The sequence below is a fragment of the Grampus griseus genome, assembly GCF_964374135.1.
Source record: "Grampus griseus genome assembly, chromosome: 17".
Classification (NCBI taxonomy): domain Eukaryota; kingdom Metazoa; phylum Chordata; class Mammalia; order Artiodactyla; family Delphinidae; genus Grampus; species Grampus griseus.
Genome location: NC_139011.1, coordinates 2,823,791 through 2,847,485, shown reverse-complemented (window position 1 = coordinate 2,847,485; position 23,695 = coordinate 2,823,791). Strand labels below are relative to the sequence as shown.

At 45.8% G+C, this 23,695-nt stretch overlaps 1 protein-coding gene across 8 annotated transcripts in view; it reads right to left on the bottom strand.

Moving 5' to 3' along the window:
• Nucleotides 1-23,695, bottom strand: part of PTK2 (protein tyrosine kinase 2) — a 253,294-nt gene that overhangs the window by 85,914 nt on the left and 143,685 nt on the right. For all 8 annotated transcript variants that reach the window (XM_082674402.1, XM_082674406.1, XM_082674405.1 and 5 more), the window contains 6 exons: nucleotides 21,483-21,623; nucleotides 20,889-20,966; nucleotides 14,713-14,820; nucleotides 12,903-13,020; nucleotides 7,559-7,589; nucleotides 3,788-3,840 (listed from right to left, as the gene is read on the bottom strand). In XM_082674402.1, the coding sequence (XP_082530528.1) occupies nucleotides 3,788-3,840; nucleotides 7,559-7,589; nucleotides 12,903-13,020; nucleotides 14,713-14,820; nucleotides 20,889-20,966; nucleotides 21,483-21,623 (529 nt within the window). The remainder of the gene's footprint in view (nucleotides 1-3,787; nucleotides 3,841-7,558; nucleotides 7,590-12,902; nucleotides 13,021-14,712; nucleotides 14,821-20,888; nucleotides 20,967-21,482; nucleotides 21,624-23,695) is intronic.

Genomic DNA, 23,695 nt, shown 5'->3' with positions numbered 1-23,695 from the left:
ACCCAAAACCACCTAGGAGTGCGTCCAGAACAGTTCACAGTGACCAGCTCACAGCAAGCGTCTGAGAGTCCAGCAACTCTCAAGGTCACTGCTTGCTCTGGGGGGGTCCCTGCCTTTCCTCCTCCTGTTTCCACGCGTGGAGTGCATTCCTCCAAGGCCCAGCACCTCCCCGTACCTTGCTCGGGCATCCAATTCATTTAAAGACAATCACTAAGCACTATGTCCCAGACAATAAACGACAAATAAAACACGTCTTTGCCTATGATGGGGTCAGGGTCTAGTGGACAAGAAGGTTTCTGAAATCATTACATCTATTTAAAGACTATCCACAATAGTGAGACACATGGTGGGCTAGAGAACTCCGAGGAAGAAGAGTCCTGGAGTAGCCAGGGAAGGCTTCCAGGAGGTGGCGGCATCTGAAGCCAGCCTTGAAGATCAGGTAAGAACTTTTCAGTTATGAATGTAAATAGTGGAATCAGACAAGTCCCACTTTCTCCATCTTCCGAAGTGATTCTTCATCTGTACCTGGGGTAACCTTCCTTACATTGCTATTGAAAGGCAATATAGCCTAGAGGACAATAATGACCTGAGTTCAATCCTAGCTCCATTATTTCCAAGTTGTGTGACACTGAACAAGTGTGTTCACCTTTCTGAATTTCTTTCCTCCTATCTGTGAAATGGGGAGACGACAAAGACCTCGTGAGATCGTCGTAGGGATTAACGAGATAATACCTAATGCTGTGCACAGCACGCTGAGAACCTAATAGAGACCCGTCCCCTCTTAGCTGTGTGTGACCTCGCCTGCCCTGCTGTCTGCCACTCTGGCTGGCACTGGGTTTGCCAAGGCCCTGCTTCAGCGCTCGCTGTTGCGCACTGTGTGCGTTCAGTCACCTGCTCAGAGAGACTCCTCTTGACCCCAGCTTTAAACAGTCCCACCCCTCGCTCTCCATTTGCCGGCTTTATTTTAACTCAGCGGCCGTCTGTCTCCTCCACAGAACGCCAGCTCCACAAGGGGAGGGCCTGGCTTTGTTCACTATCGCACCCCAGCATCTGGAACAGTGCCTGGCACGCAGCAGGGACTCAGATGTATCTGTGGACGGAATTACCGTAAAACGGGAAACGTAAAACTGGAGTAGTATCCACCTTGCAGGGTTTGCTGGGGCCAAACGAGATGGACCCTGACAGAAAAACAAGTCGTCACGGCCGGCACACAGACTGAACCTCAGCCACCGCCCACCAGCCTGGAGACAGATCAGCTTGCAGCGGGGGACAGACGCGGCGCTCTGCAGGGTCTGGGGTGGGGGTGGGGGTGGTCTCCCCTCAGTGTCAGTGCCACACCCACGCGGTGCCGGGTTTCCAGGCTGCTAGGTAAGGAAAAACCCCGGGGTTTAGCAACAGTACCGGCTTTCTTGGTGTCAACCTGATAACTTATGGGCGACGTGCAAGACACAGCTCCTGGCTGGCCAGGCTGCTGAGATGTTCTTCTCTAGTCTTTGTGGAAGACACAAATAAAGCACACTGTGAGTCCACTTCCACAAAAGGGAGCAAGCCACAGGCGGGCTGACGAAGGGTCAACAGGAATCTAGGAAGTCAGGCCCGTCACGGAATATCCACAAGACGCGGAGAGTTCTTCCTGGCCTGTCTCGGTGAACCACCAAAGCGGTGGTCACGTGTGAAACAGCATCACTGACTCTAAAGAACGGAAGCCCTTGACAAGTGACAATGGAAAGGACGTGCCGGACGGTGGAGCAGCTCAAGCAGAAGGACAGAGGGAAGGAGGCGGGGCGGAGGGCTGGACGCCCGACTTCGTTTGGCTGAAGAGCAATGTGGGGGACGGCTGGCAAGGCAGGCCGTGCAGAGACCACGGGAGGCCTCTGGGGGCTGAGCTGAGGGGCCGAAACTTCTCTGACGGACTGTGAGTCATTCCTGGAGCTCCTGCCCAGGGAAGTGCCTATTTAAATTCAGTAAAGGAGGTAGCCATCAGGCAGCTACTGTGGAGAAGGGGCAGAAGCATGAACTTCTAGCCAAGGGATAACCAGGGAGAAGCAAGGAAGGCGGACTCAGAAAGGAGGGGTTGGCCGGGAGAGGTGATACCGGCAGGTGCTGTGAGGAGCAGCTGTGAAAAACCTCCTCTGAAGACGCCAGGAAATGGAAGGAACAAGACCTGAAGCTTCTGCGAGGCCTGTTGTGTTTTCATCACTAGCTGGAGTCACGATGCGCACAACAGGGCGCGTCAGCTCTGCATCACGCGGAGCAGCTGTGAAGCACGCGTGCGGCAGCCATGGTGGTGAGGGCCACCAGTGCCTCCCGGGCCTCACTCCCAAGCCTGCTTCCCGTCTGGCAAGGAGGGGGCCAGAGCACTTACGAATTGCTCAAAGTTGGCTCAATCTCGCCTCTTCCATGGAACACGCCACAGAACAGCCTTTGATGCCTAGCGACTGACAGGGTCCTTCACCACCTCGCCGCTCCGGCACGGGGTGGCCCCTCTCGCCCCGCCAGAGGGCCTGCTCTCTGCCTGCTCCACCTCCTGCTCCGCCACAGACGGGACATGAGCGCGCTTGGCGGCCCCGTGTCACCGCGGGGGTTCGGAGAGCCCAGCCCGGTGGGTTCGGAGAGGCAACCCTGCAGCCCGCCGGGCATCTGGCACTGCCCAGCAGTACCAGCTCCAGCCTTATCACCACTCTCCCCCAGCAGGAAGGGATCAGTTTCCTGCGCCGCAGTGCTCCGGCCCACACACACCTGCCCCACGCGGTTTATCACTGGAGCATCTTTGCTAAGCGTATGGATACAAGCACAGATATTTCTTGAGAAGGGGGCTGTGAGAAGTTTGAGGACAACAAAAAAAAATAAGCCATTCTATTTGTACACTGGAACACTAGAAAATAATTCAGTCATCAACGAGGCAAAAGCACAAAACTAAATTTTAGGTAAAAATTAACTCAAGGTAAATTAAACTAACAGGAATTAGATTTCTTCTAAGTCAGACTGTCAGATACTAGAGTTTTAGGAAGCTATATTTTAGAAATGTGACACACATAAGAACATATATGTGTGTGTATGGATATACATGTATACGCATACATGTATAAATATACACGTATAGTATATGTATCAATATTTTAAGATACCACACCTGGGTCCACAGAAGATGCTTTTTGCTTTTTCCCCACCTTTCCTCTATTTTTCACATTTTTAAATGGGGAAAAAAGGCACATGTACTTTGAAAACATACCAAGGAAAGCACACCACACTCATCACACCAGCAAATAGTTAAGATAATGCTTATGTCAACATCTTAACTATATTTTTAAAAAAACAATATTCAGACACTGTTTTATGTTAATTGTTAAAGACAAAAGCTGTTTAAAAAAGTTTCACATTTCCTGAACTTCAAAAAATAATAAATATACAAAGTATATTATGTTAATTTCTGCTGCATTACAAAGATAAGTTATAATTGCAGTTTCAAAAGTAAAAATTTTCACTCTAAATACAATTAACATGGAATTAAAACTGAAAAATAACTTGGAATTCTATACAATCCTGTGAGTAATCTAGTATTATACACGTATGTCTCATATTAAAAAAATCAGTGAGCTATATTTAAACCTATTTCATGATGGTAAAATTATGCAAATTTTTAAAATTATTAACAATTTTAATGTTTAATTTTTGTAAGCTATTCTAAAAAGAAGTAATCCTAATAAAAATGAGCAGATGTCTAACACATGGCGATTTCCTACCACCGTGGTGGGCCCCTCTGCCTGACGCCCGTGTGGCCTCTTACCTGACACAGAGACGGCGTGGGTCCGAACGCCCTGCTTCTCGCTGTTGGCCAGCCTGGAACAGAGGTGCAAAGCCGTGAGTGCCATGCTCTTCAGACCACACCGCCAGCATTCATTCAAACCGTGAGCTGCCCAGAATCAGGACGACTGTGCCATTTCCCAGGGACACTGCACAGTCTAGAGGGGTGATTTTGTAAAACATTGGATTCTACCACCTGAGGCCCTTAAAGTCACCAGACTGCTTTAATGTTTTAAAGACCAGAAATTAAGACAGAGAAGTGAAGGAACGCTGAACTATAACATGACTGAATGTGGTGTACGCGGCTTAGATTAACTTTAATTTAGATGCTGGACTGCAAGGGAGTGGCCGAAGTTATACCACAGAGGGAACGATGCCTGGGACTGAGATGCGAATGTGAAACACTGTTACACGACTGGCTCTGCTTCAATTTCGAGCATGTCCAAGAGCAGGCAGCACATGGACATATATTGTTATTATTTACAGACTGAAACAAGGTAAGCTTAACGCATCCGGTTATTTGTTTCATGAAACGGCTCGACAACGTTAGTGTTTTACATACACACCCACATAAAATAACATTTTGGCCAAAGGTTTCAGTGACATTTTAAAAAAATCCAAGTATAGTTCAGTTTAAAATTTTTGGAAAAGCGTAAAGCAGAGAAAAAAGGAACCCTATAGTCTTTATTTATTTTTTAAAATATTTTTGTTGCATTTCTTTAATTAATTAATTTATTTTAAAATCAATTTATTTATTTATTTATTTTTGGCTGCTTTGGTTTTTCGTTGCTGTGCACAGCTTTCTCTAGTTGCGGTGAGCAGGGGCTACTCTTTGCTGCGGTGCACAGGCTTCTCATTGTGGTGGCTTCTTTTATTGTGCAGCACGGGCTCTAGGTGTGTGGGCTTCAGTAGTTGTGGCACGTGGGCTCAGTAGTTGTGGCTCGTGGGCTCTAGAGCACAGGCTCAGTAGTTGTGGCGCATGGGCTTAGGTGTTCCGCGGCATGTGGGATCTTCCCGGACCGGGGCTCCAACCCGTGTCGCCTGCATTGGCAGGCGGATTCTTAACCACTGTGCCACCAGGGAAGCCCAGAACCCTATAGTCTTTAGATGTCAAAGTCACTTTGCTCTTTTTATAAAAGAAAACTTCTCCTGCTACATAAGCCTTTACTCTAGAAGTACTAAATAAGAATTTTTCCTAGTATATAGAATTTATATTAGGTAATACTGGAGCTTAAAATAGTATATCCCCATTGAGAACTAGCAATATTCAATATGCAACTGCATAACCTCTATAACTAAGGGTTACAGCACAAAGCCATAGCCCTGAGTTCCTTTTATGGAATTCTCTAAATATGTGAAATGGTATCTTTATTATAAAAGTTTAACCAAAGTTGTTTTCTAACAAACCACCAGTTCCTCTTCTATTGCAGCTCCACGACTTATTCTCACCATCTCTGAACTACATTTATCAGGAGGTCCCAGGTGCACACATTCATAATAAGCAGGTTACATCATCTGCCCCTGTATCCTGCTGATAGGACACCAGGGTCTTCCTGGGCTGCGGGTTGGGATGCTACTTCAAACCAACTTACAACTGCAGGGATATCTGCACTTCTCTGATCAGTGGCAGTAACAGGTCTGCTGCTCTATGATTTGTGGAAATTCTGCTCTTTTAAAGTTTGCTTTATTTGTTCAGTTTTTCTAGGATTTGCTAGCACTTCTAACCGACTCCCTTCTTCCTGACTTTTTCATCTGTGTTTATGATTCCAGTGTGTTTTGATCCTCAAAGTCACCTCTTAAGACTTCCCACAATTGAAGATACTCTGAGCATTAGTTCCTTGCCTGATATGGGACATTAACAAATATCTATTAAATACTGTTGAGTTTGTGAAACACAAGGCCTAAAAGCTAATAGAAAGCTGGTCTCGCCCACCCCTCCACTCGCCTGCCCAGCTGCTGTGTACCTCCTGTGTGCCAGATACGGCCCAGGGTCGGGTCTACCACGTCACGTGACCCTGGCCGTCAACGAGGCCACAGGGTGTGAGCAGCAGAGAGGTAACTGTTTAATGTGAGATAAGTTACAGGAAAACACACAGGGCTGCTCCTGGGACTGGGGTGGTGGGAGGTTTCCAGAGGCAGGGATGCAGGATAAGATTTGAGCAGGCCCCTGCTGAGGACAAGGCCAGAGGGAAGGAAGGACTCCAGGAACTGAAGGCAGTTCAATGTGAATGAAGAGTGAGCACGAGGAACGGGAGGTGAGGCTGGAGGAGCCGGCAGGGACCATCGTGCAGCCTCCCGCCGGCTGGCTGAAGGATGTGGGCCTGACTCTAAGAGCAGCAGCGGTCACGCAAGGGGTTCGAGAGGAAAGGTCCCTTCTGCTTTTGTAGAGAATGGACGGGACGGTAGGCAACATGGGACAGGCAAAGATGGGTAGGAGGAGTGCAGGAAAATGGGAACCCAGAAGACCTGAGGCTGCTGTCCTTTGAGCCGGGCCCTTGGCTGGTGTTTAGGAGGGCTCCCACCAACCCCTAACTAGTAAGTGTGGTTCACTGTCCTTAGACTGTTTGTACAAGTAATATGGTTCGTGCTGAACTCTTGCCTTCCTTCTGGGAGTCTGGAATTTGGGTACACGCCAAGCGAAGTGTGCATACGTGACCAGGCCCCCATAAAAGCTGGGGCACCGAGTCTCTAACTAGCTTCCCTGGTAGACAACACTCCACGGCATCACAACTCATTCCCGAGGATCAGGTGCGCCGTACCTGAGTCCCTGAGAGAGGGCTCTTGGGAGCCTGCCCCTGGCTCCCTCGGGACTTCATGCCATTGCTCTCGGCCTGGCCAGTTTTGCTCTGCGTTCCCTGGCAGCCATACCTCACAGCTGAGAGTACGGTTACGTGCTGAGTCCTGGGAGTTCTTTCTAGAGAATCACTGAATGGGGCAGTCTTGGGGACCTCGACACAGGAGTCTACTGGAGGAGCCCGGACAGGTGATAACAGCTAAAAACCGGGGAGGGATGGTGGGAATGTCAAGTGGATGGATCTGTTAGGAAGCAGAAAGGAAGGAACTGGCGGCAGACCAGTGATAGAGGAGAGAGAGTGACAGAACAGAGGTGATGCCCAGGTTCCACCCTCTCTGTCCCTATATGCAGTGGCGTCTCAGGTGCTGTATTCTCTGCAGGTGCCTAGGGTTCTCTTCAAATCTCTCTCTGAGTGCTCAGCACACAGCTGTAGTTGTTTATTTACCTGTATATCTGAATGTCTAGATTGTAACTTTCATTTGGTCCCCAATTCCTAGCACAATGGCTGAGAACAGAGAAGCTTTGGCATTCTTTTCCTTGTACAGATTGAAACATCTACTATGAAATTCATGACATAAACAAATTTAAAAATTAACATAAATTACATATCTTTAATTTTCTCACTTGTAAAATAGCCAGAATGGTATCTATTTTCAGGTTCTTATAAATATTGTCACTGACTATAAAGTGACTGTTTGACAACAGACCTCCCTCATACGATCTCACTGCTATTCTTGAGCTCCCTGCTGAACTTAAAGGGAAAATTCATTGTACACTTTTGATTAAACCTAACTACATGATTTAAAATTGATTTGATTTCTTTCTGGAAACATTTGTTTTCTAGTTTCCTAATCATATACGTAGAAATTTGATTACTCAGGCAAATGGACAGTAAAGCATAGTGAGTTCCTCCCAGTTTCTAATGCACAGGAATCACAAGACACACAAAGCAGTACTTACTTTGGTATCGATGGCAAAGCCCGTTCACCTTCTGGGGAAAAAACAGAAAGAGAGAGATGAGATTCCTTCTTTCCTTTTGAAAAGATTATGTATAGAAATCAGAGAAAGAAGATGAGTCTTATTTCAGAATTTTAGCAATAACACTTTAAAATGAAGTTGGTATACTGCCTATCTATCTTAGGTTTCCATGGCTTTATTTTTAGTATTTATGACAAATATACACTGCCTGCAGGTGCAGACTATATAAAAGGTATTGCCAATCAAAACCAAATGCTAAGGGATAAACTGATGAAAGATATTCTTCCCAGGAGACTCTAGAAGATGAAGATTTTCTCATAATCAAAGCCAACATTCTTTACCAAAGACTGAACGTCCTGCGGCAACACCAAAACCTGTGCAGGACTGTGCTCCGCAACAAGAGAGGCCGCGATAGTGAGAGGCCCACGCACCGCGACAAAGAGTGGCCCCCGCTTGCCACAACCAGAGAAAGCCCTCACACAGAAACGAAGACCCAACACAGCAAAAATAAATAAATTAATAAACTCCTACCCCCAACATCTTCTTTAAAAAACAAACCTGTGCAGGACACACAGAAATCCAAAGGAAACAAACCCACAGGTTGTGTTCCTGGAGGAACAGGGGCAGCCAAGGGGCCCAGCAGCCTCAGAGGCGTGGCCTGAAGTGTCCTGTGGACTCGACTTCGGGAGGTGCTGTGGCCCCCATGACGGTGGCAGACTCCCCTGTCACGGCTGGGCTCTGGCCAGCGCATCACAGGGAAGCTCTGCTCAGTGGCTGGGGAGAGCTGCTCCCTCCCCTTCATTAGTGAACCAGGAAGCATGGAGCCCCCTGGTTTAATCTCTTTCATCTGGATGAATCTGGTGGTAAACCCATCCCACCAGTCCCCTCGCTCCCCAGGCCGCGGATTACCCTTGTCCAGGTCTCCTGTCCCTCCTCCTATCCCCCGGTCCCGGTCCCGTATGGCCCTGAACACAGCACGATGCCTTCATACACTCCATCTCTTGAAAGGTTCTCTTCCTTCTGGTGGAAGCATCATTCCTCAATCTTTCAAAGCTCAATTCAAGCTCAACCTCCTCAAAGGAGCCCTTCCTGGAACACCCCAAGTGGCTCTGGATGGCCTTCCTGTGCTTCTGCTGCATTAGCAGAGCGCTTCCCACGTATCAGACAACTTAGAAGGTCAGACTTGACCCGCCCACAGGCCACCCCCCACACTGGCAGAGGACCCGGCACTCACAGCCACTGCATAATACCCAATACGCTGCAGAAACTTCATCCAAATTTCCTCACTATGACTTTCTGACATCCAAATTTCAAGCAAAATAACCACGTTATACCATGAAGACCAAACTTAGAATAACTGGAAAATCCTATCATTAGTTTATTACCCCATGGATGCTACCACCACCACCTTACCCACACTCAACACTGTCAATTAATCATATGGGCTTTCAAATGACATGTCAGTGTGATTTCTAGCTGTTTTACTCTCTGTTGAAATTTCTACTTCCTTGGAGAGAAAAAGGAACCAGATTATGAACTATTTGGTTAATACAGACTTTATAAGAAGCTGGGCAGGAGTAGGAAGAAGGCTGAAAATGAGGCGATTAACAACTGAAGGAGCGTAAGAGAGTCAATTTTCAGGAAACAAGAACGTAGCGGAACATTGAGAGAAATGGCAACAGACGCGATAAGCAGCAGCATTATAAAAATCCCTAAGTGCTCACCAACTAAAATACCCAATGCTAGGAGCTAACTTTTGACACTGCTTTAAATTTATAAGTTGAATTAGTAACATATGCTTTCTCATGGCATTCATGTGGCCTCTTATTTCTCAGCATAAGTTCCTTAGGATTAAGGATGCATCTTTGTACTAAACCACATTTTTATTTTCATTTTTAGAACTGAGGCTTTTAATTTTTGAATAAAAATTTTTATCTATTGTTTTTAATTAAATAATCAATACAGATTCACTGTAACAAATCTAAATCATAAAGGTCTATAATGTAGACAAAAAAAAGTAGACAAGTTGAAGCCCCCCACCCCCCACCTTCACATACAATCCCACCTTCCATAGGGGTATTCACTGTCCACATTTAACTTTCCAGACTACCAGACTCCTTGTATGCTTAGAAACACACACAGGTTTGGCTATACACACACGCGCGCATGTAGGTTTCAGCACGGAAATCGGGCAGCTCGTCTTTTCAAACAGCTGCACGGCATCTCACACTCCCTTATTTATTAGCTACTAGCTCCACCCCCGTAGACACCGGGGTCGCTCCACATTTTGTGCTACCGAAGGCAGTGCAGCAGGGGCGCCGCATCAGTGGTCCTGCGCGGCTGTTTCCAGGGGGGCCCGGCAGTACCAGGAGCAACCGAAAGCACTGTCCCAACTCATGCCGACACAGTGGAGTGTGGAGGGCACCTTGCAACAGCCCCACCAAGAATGGGTATCACGGTCTTTCCACCATCTAACAACAGGCTAACAGACACAGAATGCTATCTGTCACTGTCTGTGTCCGTAAGCTTACCGGACAGCGTATGTCCGTTCTTCTACGGGTGCCCATTTTTACCCCTTATTCAATGAGCTAGAAGAACACTTGAAAAATAAGAGATTTTAATGCTTCATTGCATGTATTACAGATGTTTCCCCTTCTGTGTCACGGCTTTAAAAAGCATTTCTTTTACTAGTAGAAGCGCTTTCGTACTTATGTACTGACGAACTCTACGGACTTGCTCTCTGTGCCTTCCGGGTTTTGTGTCAGGCTTGGGAGCAGCCCCGCCCTCACAATGTGCAGTATTTACCATCATCCTCCGTACAGAAACCCTCCTTGAGAACGATGAAATCATGACCCTGATTCGCACAATTCTTTCCTCTGAGGAGAATTTTACTAAGATCGAAAAATTGCTACTGAGCTTTCTTGCTTTAAGGAAAGGTCAGATAACACCCCACGATAAGGGCCAAGGTCACTCAGCGACTCTGCTGGAACCTGGTTCAGGGCATCGGACTTGTGACTCTTAGTTTTCTGCCCCAATGATACCACCTTTAAAAGCACTTTCTAAATTCAAAGCAATTATGGTGGATCACAGAGTTAACAAAGTGCATCTGGGCACATCAGACCTCAGGTGTAGAACCTACAGGTCACTATAACTGTTAACACTCGCAAACGTGTACATGGCTCCTTACCATTAAGTAGTTTATAGTCTAGAGAGGACAAATGGGTACGTACATAATCGTTACTTAAAGTACATACCAGGAAAATGGCACATTAGAGTTGTGGAAACATGTTTCACATTTATTTGAAATTTTAAAAAAAACTAAATTAAAAAATGCACATGTGCTCTTGTCCACGTATTTCTGACTATAATCCATTAAAACATCTGACTTAAAATATTATTTCAATTAGGCAATATAACCTCACTTTAGGTATCTATTATAAAACAGTCATGTAATAAGTACATATGCTGTGATTTAGAATAAAGTAAATAAATTATCAGACTCAATAATTAATTCTATAAAGACAACATAAAATTGGTAACAACCAATGCCCTACTAGGTTTTTATGAAAAGCATTTTCATTTATGCTGTTTTCATATGAATGAAGAATTTAATGCATCTCATTTCATGAGATTTGATATCAAAATGTTTCTCCCTAGAGGGGAAAAAAAGCCATTTAAAAACCAACACAGGAAGATGTTAAAGCTTCAAACATTTAATGCCTAATGTCTGAATGTTATTTTTTTGTGTACCAACAAATTAATGAAGAACATTTTGGTAAATCAGGATGAAATTAAAAAATTATTCACTAAAAAGAAGATAGGCGATACGGCACATTTAACATTTTTCATAGAATACTATCTTTATATGAAGCAACTGTCCCAAAACATTTAAATAATGTTTGCAAGGTACATACCCCCATTTAAAGCACAATATGAAAACTCAAAGCTCATGGATGCAAAAATTTTAACTGAGAGTAGCCTTTAGATATTTCTAAAAGCAACTTCATTACATAAAAAAAGCTATGACAAATACACACTATATTTTAGGGAAAAAATAAATGAAGAGGCTTTATTGGTCTGATCATAGTGGGAAAACATTTTTGCTAGATTAGCCACATCCTGGAATCCATGCACTTACTGGTCTTTTGGTTCATGGCTTTATAGATACCGTTTTCAGAGCACAACACCCTGACACTAACTTTTAAACAAAGCTTCCAATGATACCTCTGCTTCACACCCTCCCTCAACGCCCTCCACCTGCTGTCAGCACAGAGAACTCGACTGCTGGGCAGGCAGGGCCCTCTACTGTGTCTACACTTGGGGCTCAGGGCTTTGTCATCTGCTTCCCTTGTGTGTCTCCACATACGCTTCCCCATTCGCTCACTGCTCAGTCGTCCCCAACTCCCTCCAGGGATCGTCCTACCCACAGAGGGGAGTGCTGGCAGGGATCCTGTGTCCACCTGCCACAGAGCTGGCTGCCTGCTTGATGGGGACTACTGTGGACCCCCCTACCACGCTACAAAGTAGGTACCATTCTTCCGTTATGGACGAGGAATCTCCAAGCCAAGGCTCATCCAGTGTGTCAAGATCACACTGAAACTAGCAGCAGCGTTGCAATGACAGCAACACTGAAGTTTCTGACGCTGTACGTGCCAGAACGGCCCCAAGCCACCTACACACGAGGCCGTCCCCCCACGACTACACAAGACAGGAACCACTCTTCGTGTCTTGTGGGACGGAACTGAGGCACAGAAAGTTAAGTACTTTGCAGGCGGCATGCACTCGTGATTTGAACCCACAGGTCAATACAATTCCAAAGTCCAGTTTTTTCCTGCTTTATTTCAGAAATCCAAATCCTCTGAAACACCCCATCTTACTGCCTTGTGAAAGGCTAAAGAGACACAGTCGTGTTTCTAAGGTTCATCACATCATGCTTAGAACTACTACTCTAAGCTTTTGAGATCTATGAGAAAAAATAGGAAAGAGACTTTATTTATCATGAGTTACAAGAGACTTAAAAAAAAAAAAGACCCAGAACATAATCCCAAAAGTTTATTTAAAAATGCTAATGGTAACCTAGAAAATACATTAAGTATGTTGCTCAAAACAAAAGGGTCTAAACACAATGTTTCCTTTAAGCTCTGTCCAAACCCAGCTCTTAGGCTGTGAGCTGGATCACTTCCCTAGGAAAGCAAGAATACAGATCCACTGGGCTGAATTATTCATCCACTCTTCACTTTCACAGAGCAATCTAAAAGGACTACAGGCTGTGGGGTGAGCTCGGCTAACGATTCAGAGGGAGCGCTGGAACAGAAGAAGAGCTCACCTTTCTGAGGCCTGATGATGAAAGACTGCGTGGCCCCGTGCACCAGCCGGCAGTACCCATCTATCAGGTCGGCCATGTTCTCGGCAATGGTCAGGGACGGTGCTGTCACCGTCAGAGGCTGGACAGGGGAGAAGACCCAGAGAGAGCTGTTATTGTTCTTTCCAGTAATCAAAGGGACAGCTGCACTATGACATCAGATCTCTAGATACACTTGAACACAGAGTGGGAGCGAAACAAGATCTGTCATAAGGTTTGAGTGAAAAAGGAAGTTCGATATTTAAGGATGTTATTCCTAGAATATGTGACAGAAGGCAAACCCAGGCAAAAAAAGAAAAATCACTTAAACCGAGACTCCCTTTCTAGAACAAAAAGAGGTGAAAAAAACACTTCCTTTCAGAATGTCTGGTCCCTTAGGCACGCTCTAATTAAGAAAAGAATTTAGAAAATTAGTAAGCTAAAGTAGAGCTTATTTTAGAAACTAGAGAAATGTGGAGTAAATTTTTATCAACCATCCATCGTAATTTTTCTGACATTAAAGAAAATTAGTGGAATGTCATTATTTTGAGCATGCACAGCATGTTCTGCTCCAGAGCTTAGAAACCACACTTTTCAAGTTAAACATGCGATTATGATAAATTTCCTAAAAACCTATCATTAAATGTTATCCAGGAGATCATCAAAGCTGTATTTTACTTTCAAACACAAGTATGTCCTAACTCATGTAGTCTACATAACCTCCTTCCAAAGGGACAACTTATCTCACCTGCAGTATCCTAAATATTATTTGAGGGTAGCAAACAGAAAGGAGGACAGCCTGAAAATCATGGTGCAAACAAGAAATTACTGAGATATTTTCAGGAAATTTCAATTTGCAATACGGTTTCAATATTTCATGGTATCATTTGTTTAGTTCTGAGAATCCACTGCCTGGAGCCTAGAAATGCCGCAATCCCAAGGCAGCAGGAGCAAGAAGGCGTGAGGAGCACCGAAAACAAACCATCCCCGCAGGGGCCGCAGCAGAGCAGAGCCCAGGTGTGCGAGTGGGGCCAGGTGAGCCCCCAGAACGGGCTTCACCCACGAGTAAGCCTGCGTGTGCCGCCAGGTGGTGCAGACTCTTGGGTATGTGAGTATTCTCTGCCCGTCTTTCAGAAAGGTCACCTTATGCAGTGTTTGCCAAATGTTCATTTCTCGTGCCAGGCCTGCCTTTACTTTCCACACCACGTGCTGATTAAGAAGAGGCTCCGGGTCCAGACTGTCTGGGATGAACTCCATGTCTACCGCCTACTAGGACCGTGGCCACCATCCTGTGCTTGGTTCCCTCACCTACAGACTGGGGGTAACCAAAGTATCTCAAAGTGCCTCTTCCGCTGGGTTCTGAGGATGCCGTGTGTTGCCCTTGGCTTCTGTGTTAAGTGTCGGACAGTGGGGACATATGTGGCACAGAGTACCAGCTGCTGCCGTGGTTATTTTCCTAATTATTACCCCCCAGAGAATGTCACACACTGCAGTCTGGGAAATAACACTGTAGCATAGTTTACAGAATTTATATAATTCTAAGAGGCTGATTTCCTTGGTAACTCATGATAATCTCCCAGCATCTCCACAATAAGGCTCCACTAATTTTTAAACCTGTTTTCTATTCTTGAGGGCATTTGATCATTATTATTCGTAATGTAACGCTTATTACATTAGAAAAAGCTGTGATTCTGATGACCCACGAATACTTCACCTGCAACCAGAAACAATCATCATTTCTACAACAGCGCTTTATTTTCGTCTTCCCATCGTGACGCACGTGAGCCCTCCTTACCTCAGGCGCTCCTGCAATCTTCAGCTGCAGCGTCCCTTTCCTGTCCTTGTCTTCGCTGTTTGAATACTGAATGGTCTGCACTTGATTGAAGTCGGCCAGGTGTGTGGGCTTTGGGAAGAAAAGGCAAACGCTCTGGACCACAGATGCAAGACTCATGTGAACTATTCTGTGCAGTCCTCACGGTCCCAAGCCCACCTCATCCTCCTGAGGACACCTCCCTAGACGGGATGTCTGAGGAAACCAACTGTCCATGTTGCCTGGGGGGCCATTCTCCCTCTGAGGAGCAGTCATGGACCTGCTAGGGCCACCTGCTCATTCACGGTCAGGGATGTGTCTGCTCTCTGTGCTCCTGACGGCCGAGGGGCACTCCATCCTCAGGAGCTGCACAAGTGGTCACCAGTCCCACACGACACATGACAGAGAAAGGAAGAAGGGAGTCCCCGACCTGACTCACCCTCTGGCCTGGGGGGAACCGTGTGAAATTCTTGGCCTAAGGGAACATTCTGCTCCACTTCTCACAGAGAGAGGGACCTGTTCCCACTCCCAATGCACCCTGAGCTAGAACAAGTCTCTGAAACGTTCTGAAGTTCCAGAGTGTAACAGTGCTAGGGAGACGCTGGGTATCCAAAGGGCCCTTCCCACACAGACAGGCCAAGAGAGACACTGTTCATTTTCCCAAGAGGAGTAAACTCTTTTTTCTTATGCAGACAAAACATGCCCATCCGTCTTTCATCCTCTACCATTTCATGACAACGACCGGTTCGCGTGAGACGATTCCTATAGGTTTATCCAAAACAATCGGCCTCGTTAGGACCTCTTTCTCTTAGAACATCACAGGTATCAGCCCCTCCCTGCCAAGTGCCCCACTCAGCACAGATTATGCCACTGGGACTGAGCCGGAATTACGGTTCAGAAGGGGACTCCTACCCCGCGCCCCTTCACAGGGAAGCGTCTCTGCAGCACTGCTCTCAGGCACTGCTGTCAGGCCCCCCGCACGGATACCCACGGGCAGTCCTCCATCCCCTGGGCAGCACACAGCACGGCCCCCACGCCTGGCCCTCTCTTGGCCTCTGCCCTCATGGGCTTTCCTCCTCCCTCCGTGGCTCTCTTTCCATTTCCTGGCTTCTCCCCTACTCAACCCACAAACGTTCAGGTGCTACAGGGGTCTGTGCTGGGCCCCGTCCTTCTCACCAGCTGTGCACGGCCTGCCCAGTGAACACCAGCCAGTCCTGTGGCACAAGTACCATCTCCAGTCCTGAGCTCAGACTCAAGTATCCCACTCCCTACGTGACATCCTCGCGTGGACACTGGAGAGAGACTGACGGCACACCCAGCACAGTCACGGGGACCCCCCCTCAAAACACCTTCCCCCTCCAGTCTTCCTCACTTCAACAAAAGCATCACCATTCAACCTGGTTCCCGAGTGGAAATATGAAGGCATGATTACTGACTCCCCTCCTTCCCTCACCCCACATCCAGCCCAGCTCCCAACACCCAGAATCCATGCGTTTTCCCTCCATCCCCACGGCCACCACTCCAGTACAAGCCACTGTCTTGCACGGTGCTCAGAATTCGTCCTGAAATTGTTTCCCAGCCAGTGTCCCTTCATCCGTGTTCGTCCTCTAAACAGACAGCCCCCAGAAGCCAGGGAGGTATTTTAAAATGTAAATCTGGTCCTATTAAGTCCCCTGTAAAAACGGTACAATGCTAGCCCAAAGGAATCAAACACCCACATGATCTGACCTCTGCCTGCCTCTCTGAACTAATTCCCCACCAGGACCTCGTCTTGATGGGATGTGCTCTGGTCTCACTGGGGCAGGGCCATTCCCTTTGGTCAGTTTTCAGCTGACCAAAGAATGAGGAACATGAATGAGGACCAGGGCTGTGAGAGGCCATATAATGTGCAGGAAATTCCCACATGGTGAAAAACTGTCTTGTGTCCTGAATGGCTTTCAGATATCCTGGTATTTATTCATGCTGGCGAAAAATCTGATTCTAGAACCCTCATCTATTTTAAAACACAAAGTATGCTCTGCATGGAATTTTCCAGGAATGCAACTTAGGTGTATTTCAGGGAATATTACACTTGCCTGTCTTTGGAATGTTACTATGAGCTGCTCACCATTTTGGAAAAGGACATCACCGAGGGCGATGCTAGTCTGATGTTCGAGCTGCTGGCACAAGGTACATACACTGTCATAGAGGAGGCCTGAGGCTCCTCCTAACACACTGGGAACCAAATATCATTAAGTCAGTGGTGACACATGAAATGAGAAATATCTCAATTAGTTTCAGTAAATGGTTATATTAAAATATTCCCATTACTGGCATCTTAGAATTTAAAAAAATTTCCAAAGCACAAAAAGAAAGTTGAGTTATGGAAATTATTGTATTTAACTTATTTTTTATTCTTTCTTTTAACCCATTGTTTTTCTGCCTCATTCTGACATTATCCCTCAAGGTCGGCCACATAAAAAGAACAAATTTTAAAGAAGTACTTAAAGGGAACAGCAGAAGAAATAAGCAAAAGATATTAGGAAAAGGAAATCTGTGAAGATAAATACTGAAATTAATGAAGACAAATAGATTAATGCTATAACCCTACCCGCTAAGCCTGTCCTTCAAAAGCAGCTGAAATAAATCCTTTGCAAATCTGAAAAGAAGAGACAAATCCAAACAGACAAGCTTAGGACTGAGAAAGGATATAGAAATAAAGTTACTGGAAAGATCGTAAGGGTATCACGAGATGCAACTCCATGGCAACAATTTAAAAATGTAGAAAAGCAGATGAGAACGCTAACAGTATGAATTACCAAAACTGACACAAGAACTGGAAAACCTGAATAGATCTATTACTACTGGAGAGGTTGAAAAAACGGTTAAACACCCACCATTGAAAAAGGCACCATGTGGTTACATAGATTGATTCTATCCGCCTTCACAGAACACACAACTCTACCTTGACTTAAAATATTTCAGGCCACAAAATGATGAAAAGCCCCCTAATTCGCCTGATAAAATTAGTGTAACTTCTAATATCATGTCCTCGTAGAGCTAAAATAAAAAGACTAGACTGATTTCACTTATAAATAGCTGCAAAAATTCTATATATTAGCAAATATAATAAATCACTATTTCCAAAGAATAATATAGCATAACCAGTAGGAGCTATTAAATGGCTCAATATCAGCACAGCTAATCAAGATAATATACACTAATAAGAAATTAAAAGAGAAAACACCAGGATCATATCATTAGGGCTGAAAAAGCCTTCAGTTAAATTTAGTAGCCACTCCTAATAAAAACGCTAAGCAAAGAAAGGCATAATTTAAAAACATGAAAGATACTTCACTAAAGGGACTTTACTGGTGGCGCAGTGGATAACACTCTGCACCCCCAATGCAGGGGGCTCGGGTTCGATCCCTGGTCAGGGAACTAGATCCCACACGCATGCTGCAACTAAGAGTTCACATGCTGCAACTAAGGAGCCCATGTGCTGCAACTAAGACCCCACACAACCAAATAAATAAATGTATTTCTTTTAAAAGATACATTACTAAAACCCAACATCAGAAATTATCCTGAATGATGACACACATTTTTTTTTTTTTTTTTTTGCGGTATGTGGGCCTCTCACTGTTGTGGCCTCTCCCGTTGCGGAGCACAGGCTCCGGACACGCAGGCTCAGCGGCCATGGCTCACGGGCCCAGCCGCTCCGCGGCATGTGGGATCTTCCTGGACTGGGGCACGAACGCATGTCCCCTGCATTGGCAGGCGGACTCTCAACCACTGTGCCACCAGGGAAGCCCGACATACTTTTAACTGATAAATTAAAACCTAAAACAAGATAGGGATATCCTCTACCACCCGTTTTTAAACATGATCTTCAAGGTGCCTGTGAATATGAGAACAGGAAAGAACTGCATAGATTAGAGAAAAAAGTTAAAACTATTCTTTTTTTTGCTGATTACATGATTATATACCTACAAAATCTAAGATTCTAATAAAAAATGACTTATTAAATGAACAAGGTTGCTGAATATATGATAAACAATCAAGTATATTCTGCTATGCTCACAGTATGAATTTTAAATTGGAAATGGCCAAAAAAAATTTTCCCAATAAGGCCAAAAACTCTGTAATACTTATGAATTAGCTTAATACAAAAAATCTATACAAGGGCTTCCCTGGTGGCGCAGTGGTTGAGAGTCCGCCTGCCCACGCAGGAGACACGGGTTCGTGGCCCAGTCTGGGAAGATCCCACATACCGCGGAGCGGCTGGGCCCGTGAGCCATGGCCGCTGAGCCTGCGCGTCCGGAGCCTGTGCTCCACAACGGGAGAGGCCACAACAGGGAAAGGCCCACGTACCACAAAAAAAAATAAAAATAAAAAAAAACTATACAAAAAAGACTACGACATCTTATTGAAGGATGTAAAAGAAGTCCTGAACGGGCTTCTCTGGTGGCGCAGTGGTTAAGAGTCCACCCGTGCCAATGCAGGGGACATGGGTTCAAGCCCTGGTCCAGGAAGATCCCACATGCCGTGGAGCAACTAAGCCCATGTGCCACAACTACGGAGTCTGAGCTCTACAGCCCATGCTCTGCAACAAGACAAGCCACCACAATGAGAAACCCGCACACTGCAACGAAGAGTAGCCCCCGTTCACCGCAACCAGAGAAAGCCTGCACGCAGCAAAGAAGACCCAATGCAGCCAAAAATAAATAAATAAATAAGTAAATTAAAAAAAAAAAAAAGAAGTCCTGAACAAATAGAAAGACATACCATATTCTTGGACAGATAACTAACTAATATCTACTTTCACAAATTAACAAACAAGTTGGAATCCCAACAGAATTTTCTGCTAATTCTATAAATTTGGTTTTGAAAGATTAAATAGCCAGTAACAGCCAGGAAAGTGTACAAAAGAAAAACAATCCATGCAGAGAGTGTACAAACAAAAGATGACACGGGGATGCAGCACCCACTAGAGCAGTCCCATCTGGATGGAAGCAGTACAGAAAGAGAGAACTGTGTCCTTGGACCAGAACAGAGGATCCAGAACTAGATCACAAAGATGGCAGACACTCAGTTCAGAGGTGAAAGATACGATTACTGTGCTGACACGGCTGGCTGCTCACTGGGATACCAACAAGAAGGACAACAAGGGGACAATGACAGCAGCCAGCATCCTCTAAGTGCTCCCTCTGTGCAAGGCCTTCATCTCAACACTGCACACTCAGTACCCACTTCATTCTCCTACCACCCCTCTTAGGTAGTTGTGATTATTATTGCCATTTTGCTGACGAGGAAACACGAGCCAGCTGTGAAGAAATGGACTCAAAGTCACACGGCCAGCATGAGGGTGACCCACTGGGAACCCCGGCTGCACACTCCAGAGCCCACCCTCTGGACACACCGCAGGCCCACCTTGTACCATACACAAAATTCCACACGGGTTAAATGCGAAAGGACAAAGAAAACCTGGCAAGAGAATACAAGAGACTACAAATCAAAGAGAAGACAGATAACGTCACAGAGCTTCCTGAAGAGGTCGTGCCACTTTATACCCTCACAGAGTGTATGAAACGTCCAGCTGTTGCACATGCCTGCCAACACCTGGAATTACTCATCTCTTTCACCTCAGCCATTCTGGTAGGTGTGTAACAGTATCACACTGTGCATTTATCTGATGACTATGGGGCTGAACGTCGCTTCACTTACGTCTTAACTATTCGGACATCCTCTATTGGGGTGGCTGACCTTTTCTTAGTGATATTTTTGATCCTGGAAAGAGCCAGAAGAGGCTGTTTCAAAGGACATGATACAAGTACAAATATACTTAAATTATATGTGGAAGTGAATGAAGAAATTAGTATCTAAAACTTCTCCAGATGAACTGTAACAACCCCATTCAGATCTCACCAACATATGTGCCATTTGTGTGACTCCCTTCCTTCCCAACTAAAGAATTTCAAAAACTTTCAACCTAGGCTGTCTCTTCCTCTTATTCCCTTGAGCAATAAACGCTGCGAAACGGAAAGCTTTAATGGCAGAATGATGTCTTTTCCAAGAGGATCCTCATTTCCTTATTTTGATTCCCCTTTGTCCACAATCAGGTCCGAAAGGAGGTGTGTTCCACACAGGCCGCTCCCAAGACTTGTCCAAAGCGCACTTACGTTGCAGCCCTTGTCTGTGAGGTAACTGATCCCTTCTTCGGGGCCAATCGCCAGCTCCACCGAAATAATCCAGCTCGACTTGAAGGTGAAACGGGTGACGGCAAAGGTACCAGAAGGAAAAAGATATTTTAGATAAAGAACCATGGACACATTAAAGGACCAAAGGGGGCTGCACTAGCTTGCTACTGATCTTTGTAACCAAATAATACAAAATATTTACAACTTCACGGTGCAGCATCTGCTGAGCCTAAGCAGAGACAGACAGACTGCGCTCGTTCCAGTGGGTCTCAAGCCAATGGTTTCTTTGGGAAGATTATATGAATAGGTAAACTAGCCCTTAGTGAACAGTTAATCAATGAATCGCTGGGCTGGAATTAAAAAAAAAATCTTAGGCATGCTATTAAAAAAGGATGGTTTTAGTCTCACGTTGACACATTTTTTTTGTATTTTTCCCACTGTAAAATGATAAAATATTCTCATGTTGTTAAAAATGTGACAAATTAGATTTCAATCAGAAATTTAGATATACATGGATAAGAAAAAGCAAAAGAAATCACACCTAGTCCCACCCTATTTCCAAGTCCCCATACTTACACCAAGGGCACACTTGAAGCATTCTTTATCAAATCTGTACACTGGGGAGAGGATCTCAAAGAATTTCAAAATACTTTCTTCTCTATTAAGGTTGGCAAACTGTCTAAATGTTTGTTGAATCAATTTTCTTAGTGTTTTGGCCTGCATGATAAAATTACAAACATCTTTTTAGAGCCAACAATGAGTAAAGACCACAGCAATAACAGCCAACACCAAGGAACATTTCTTGTCCAGCCACCACTTAATACCACCTACGTTCACCAAATGTTGTATTTATCAGAGCTTTGTTTCTTTTATTTAAAAAAATTATAGTAAAATACACATAAAATATATCATCGCAACCATTCTAAAGTATACAGTTCAGCAGTACCAAGCTTTATTTCTTAAACAGAAATTGGTAAAGCAATAATTGGCTTATTAGAACATGTAGTAAACAGTTAGGCATTAAAAATATAAGGGCTATATTCGCATGTGACCTGAAGTCAGCAAAGCAGGGGACATAAAGGCACTCACACATCCCAACCTGGGAGGGGAAGTCGACACACCCTTTCTGAAGGCAATTTGGCAATAAGAAATCAAAAACTTTAAAACCACAACCTTTGAGAAATTATTCTTTAGGAATGATGAAAGAACTGTGCAAAGATGCAGCAACAAGGAGGTTCAGCACGGAAGCGTGTAGAGTACCCCACAACCGGCCATGCACACTGCAGTGTGTCTGCTACCCAGATGTCCTAAGACTGCTGTGCACATCCCATTTACTGACATGAAAATCCGTATCACAGTGCTACATGAAAAAATAAGACAAGGCAATCTGTTGTAGTGTAGAAGCCTTTAAAAGGAGAGCACAGGATATGGGCCTCACACAGGCTGGCACACGCACCAACGCACAGTGAAGACAAACCAGCCATGCCTCTCTTCTCTGTGCAGTGGGACCACAGGTGATCTCTGGGTGACTTTTCATTTATGTGAGTTTTCTATTTATAAACCATGAGCATCTGGATGGTGGAGGGTGGTGAGCCCACAGTCCATGGTGTGTCAGAGAGAGGAGTGTGGCCTGAGGGGGCCAGCGGGCAAAGGATGTGTGATGGATGAGGTCTGGGGAAGGGTACAAGAGGGTGCAGGCCACAGGACGCAACTGGGTCCACCCTGGTGAGATGCAAAGCCCTGGGGCGGCCTGGAATAGGAATATTGTGATCTGACATAGATTTTGACAGGAATACTCTGGCCGCTACATTGGGAACAGTATGAAGGGAGCAGGAGAGATCCAGTGAGATGCCAACAAAATAATCCAGGCGAGAGGTGATGGGACCCAGGCACTGCTGCACAAGTGTAGAAGCAGAAAGGAGTGAGAAGTAGTCAGATTTCAGATTTGTTTTGAAAACAGAATCAACAGGATGTACTGAGAGGTAAGAGTTACCACTGAACTGAAATGGCCAAGACCAGGAGAAGCAAGGCGGAGGAGGGTCTTAGAGAATACCAGGGGCCACCTGAGCCTCGGTGTGAGATGCACACAGACAGGAAGCAAAGCCAGGAGACTGGAGACAGGACCAGGGTGGGATCTGGAGGGGCAGGGACAGGACCTCATCCCATGGCGGCCTGCAAATCTCAGCAGTCAGGGAAGTGGGAGCAGGTGAATCAGCAGGGGGTGGCATACTCTGGTGGGTCAGGGCAGTGACAGCCTGCCTGGAGTGGCCTGAAGGTGCCAGTGTGGTCAAAGGATTTCTGGATCTGGGACACGGCAGAGTGAGCTGGACCGCTAGGAGCAGTGGTCAGCGTGGGATCCAGTTCCAGAGGGGCTGCGGTTACTGGAGATGAAGACCAGGGTGCGAGGCGGCAGGGGGCAGAGAGTGGGCCCTAGATAACCTAGGGCTGGTGACTTTTATTTCACAAGCTGGCTCTGCTCCTGCAGAGAAGGTGTGGGGGAGAATGGAAGCAGGAAGACCGGCGCCGGGCACGCATGGCCACCTGGGTGATGCTCGAGATGGCAGGGAAAGCGGGAAGTCGACACAACTCGAGCTTTGGGTGGAACAAGCGGGCAAACAGAAGGGGCGGGGCTCCGGGAAGATCAAGTCCCGTTAATTCTGAACGTGCCTGAGATCCGCAAGTCTCCCGAGCTGAACCACTGAGCATAAAGCTGGGTACAGACCCGAGCTCAGGAGACAGCAGGGCTGGGTCAGAACCTCACGGTCTCCAGCCGACGTGATTACAGGCAT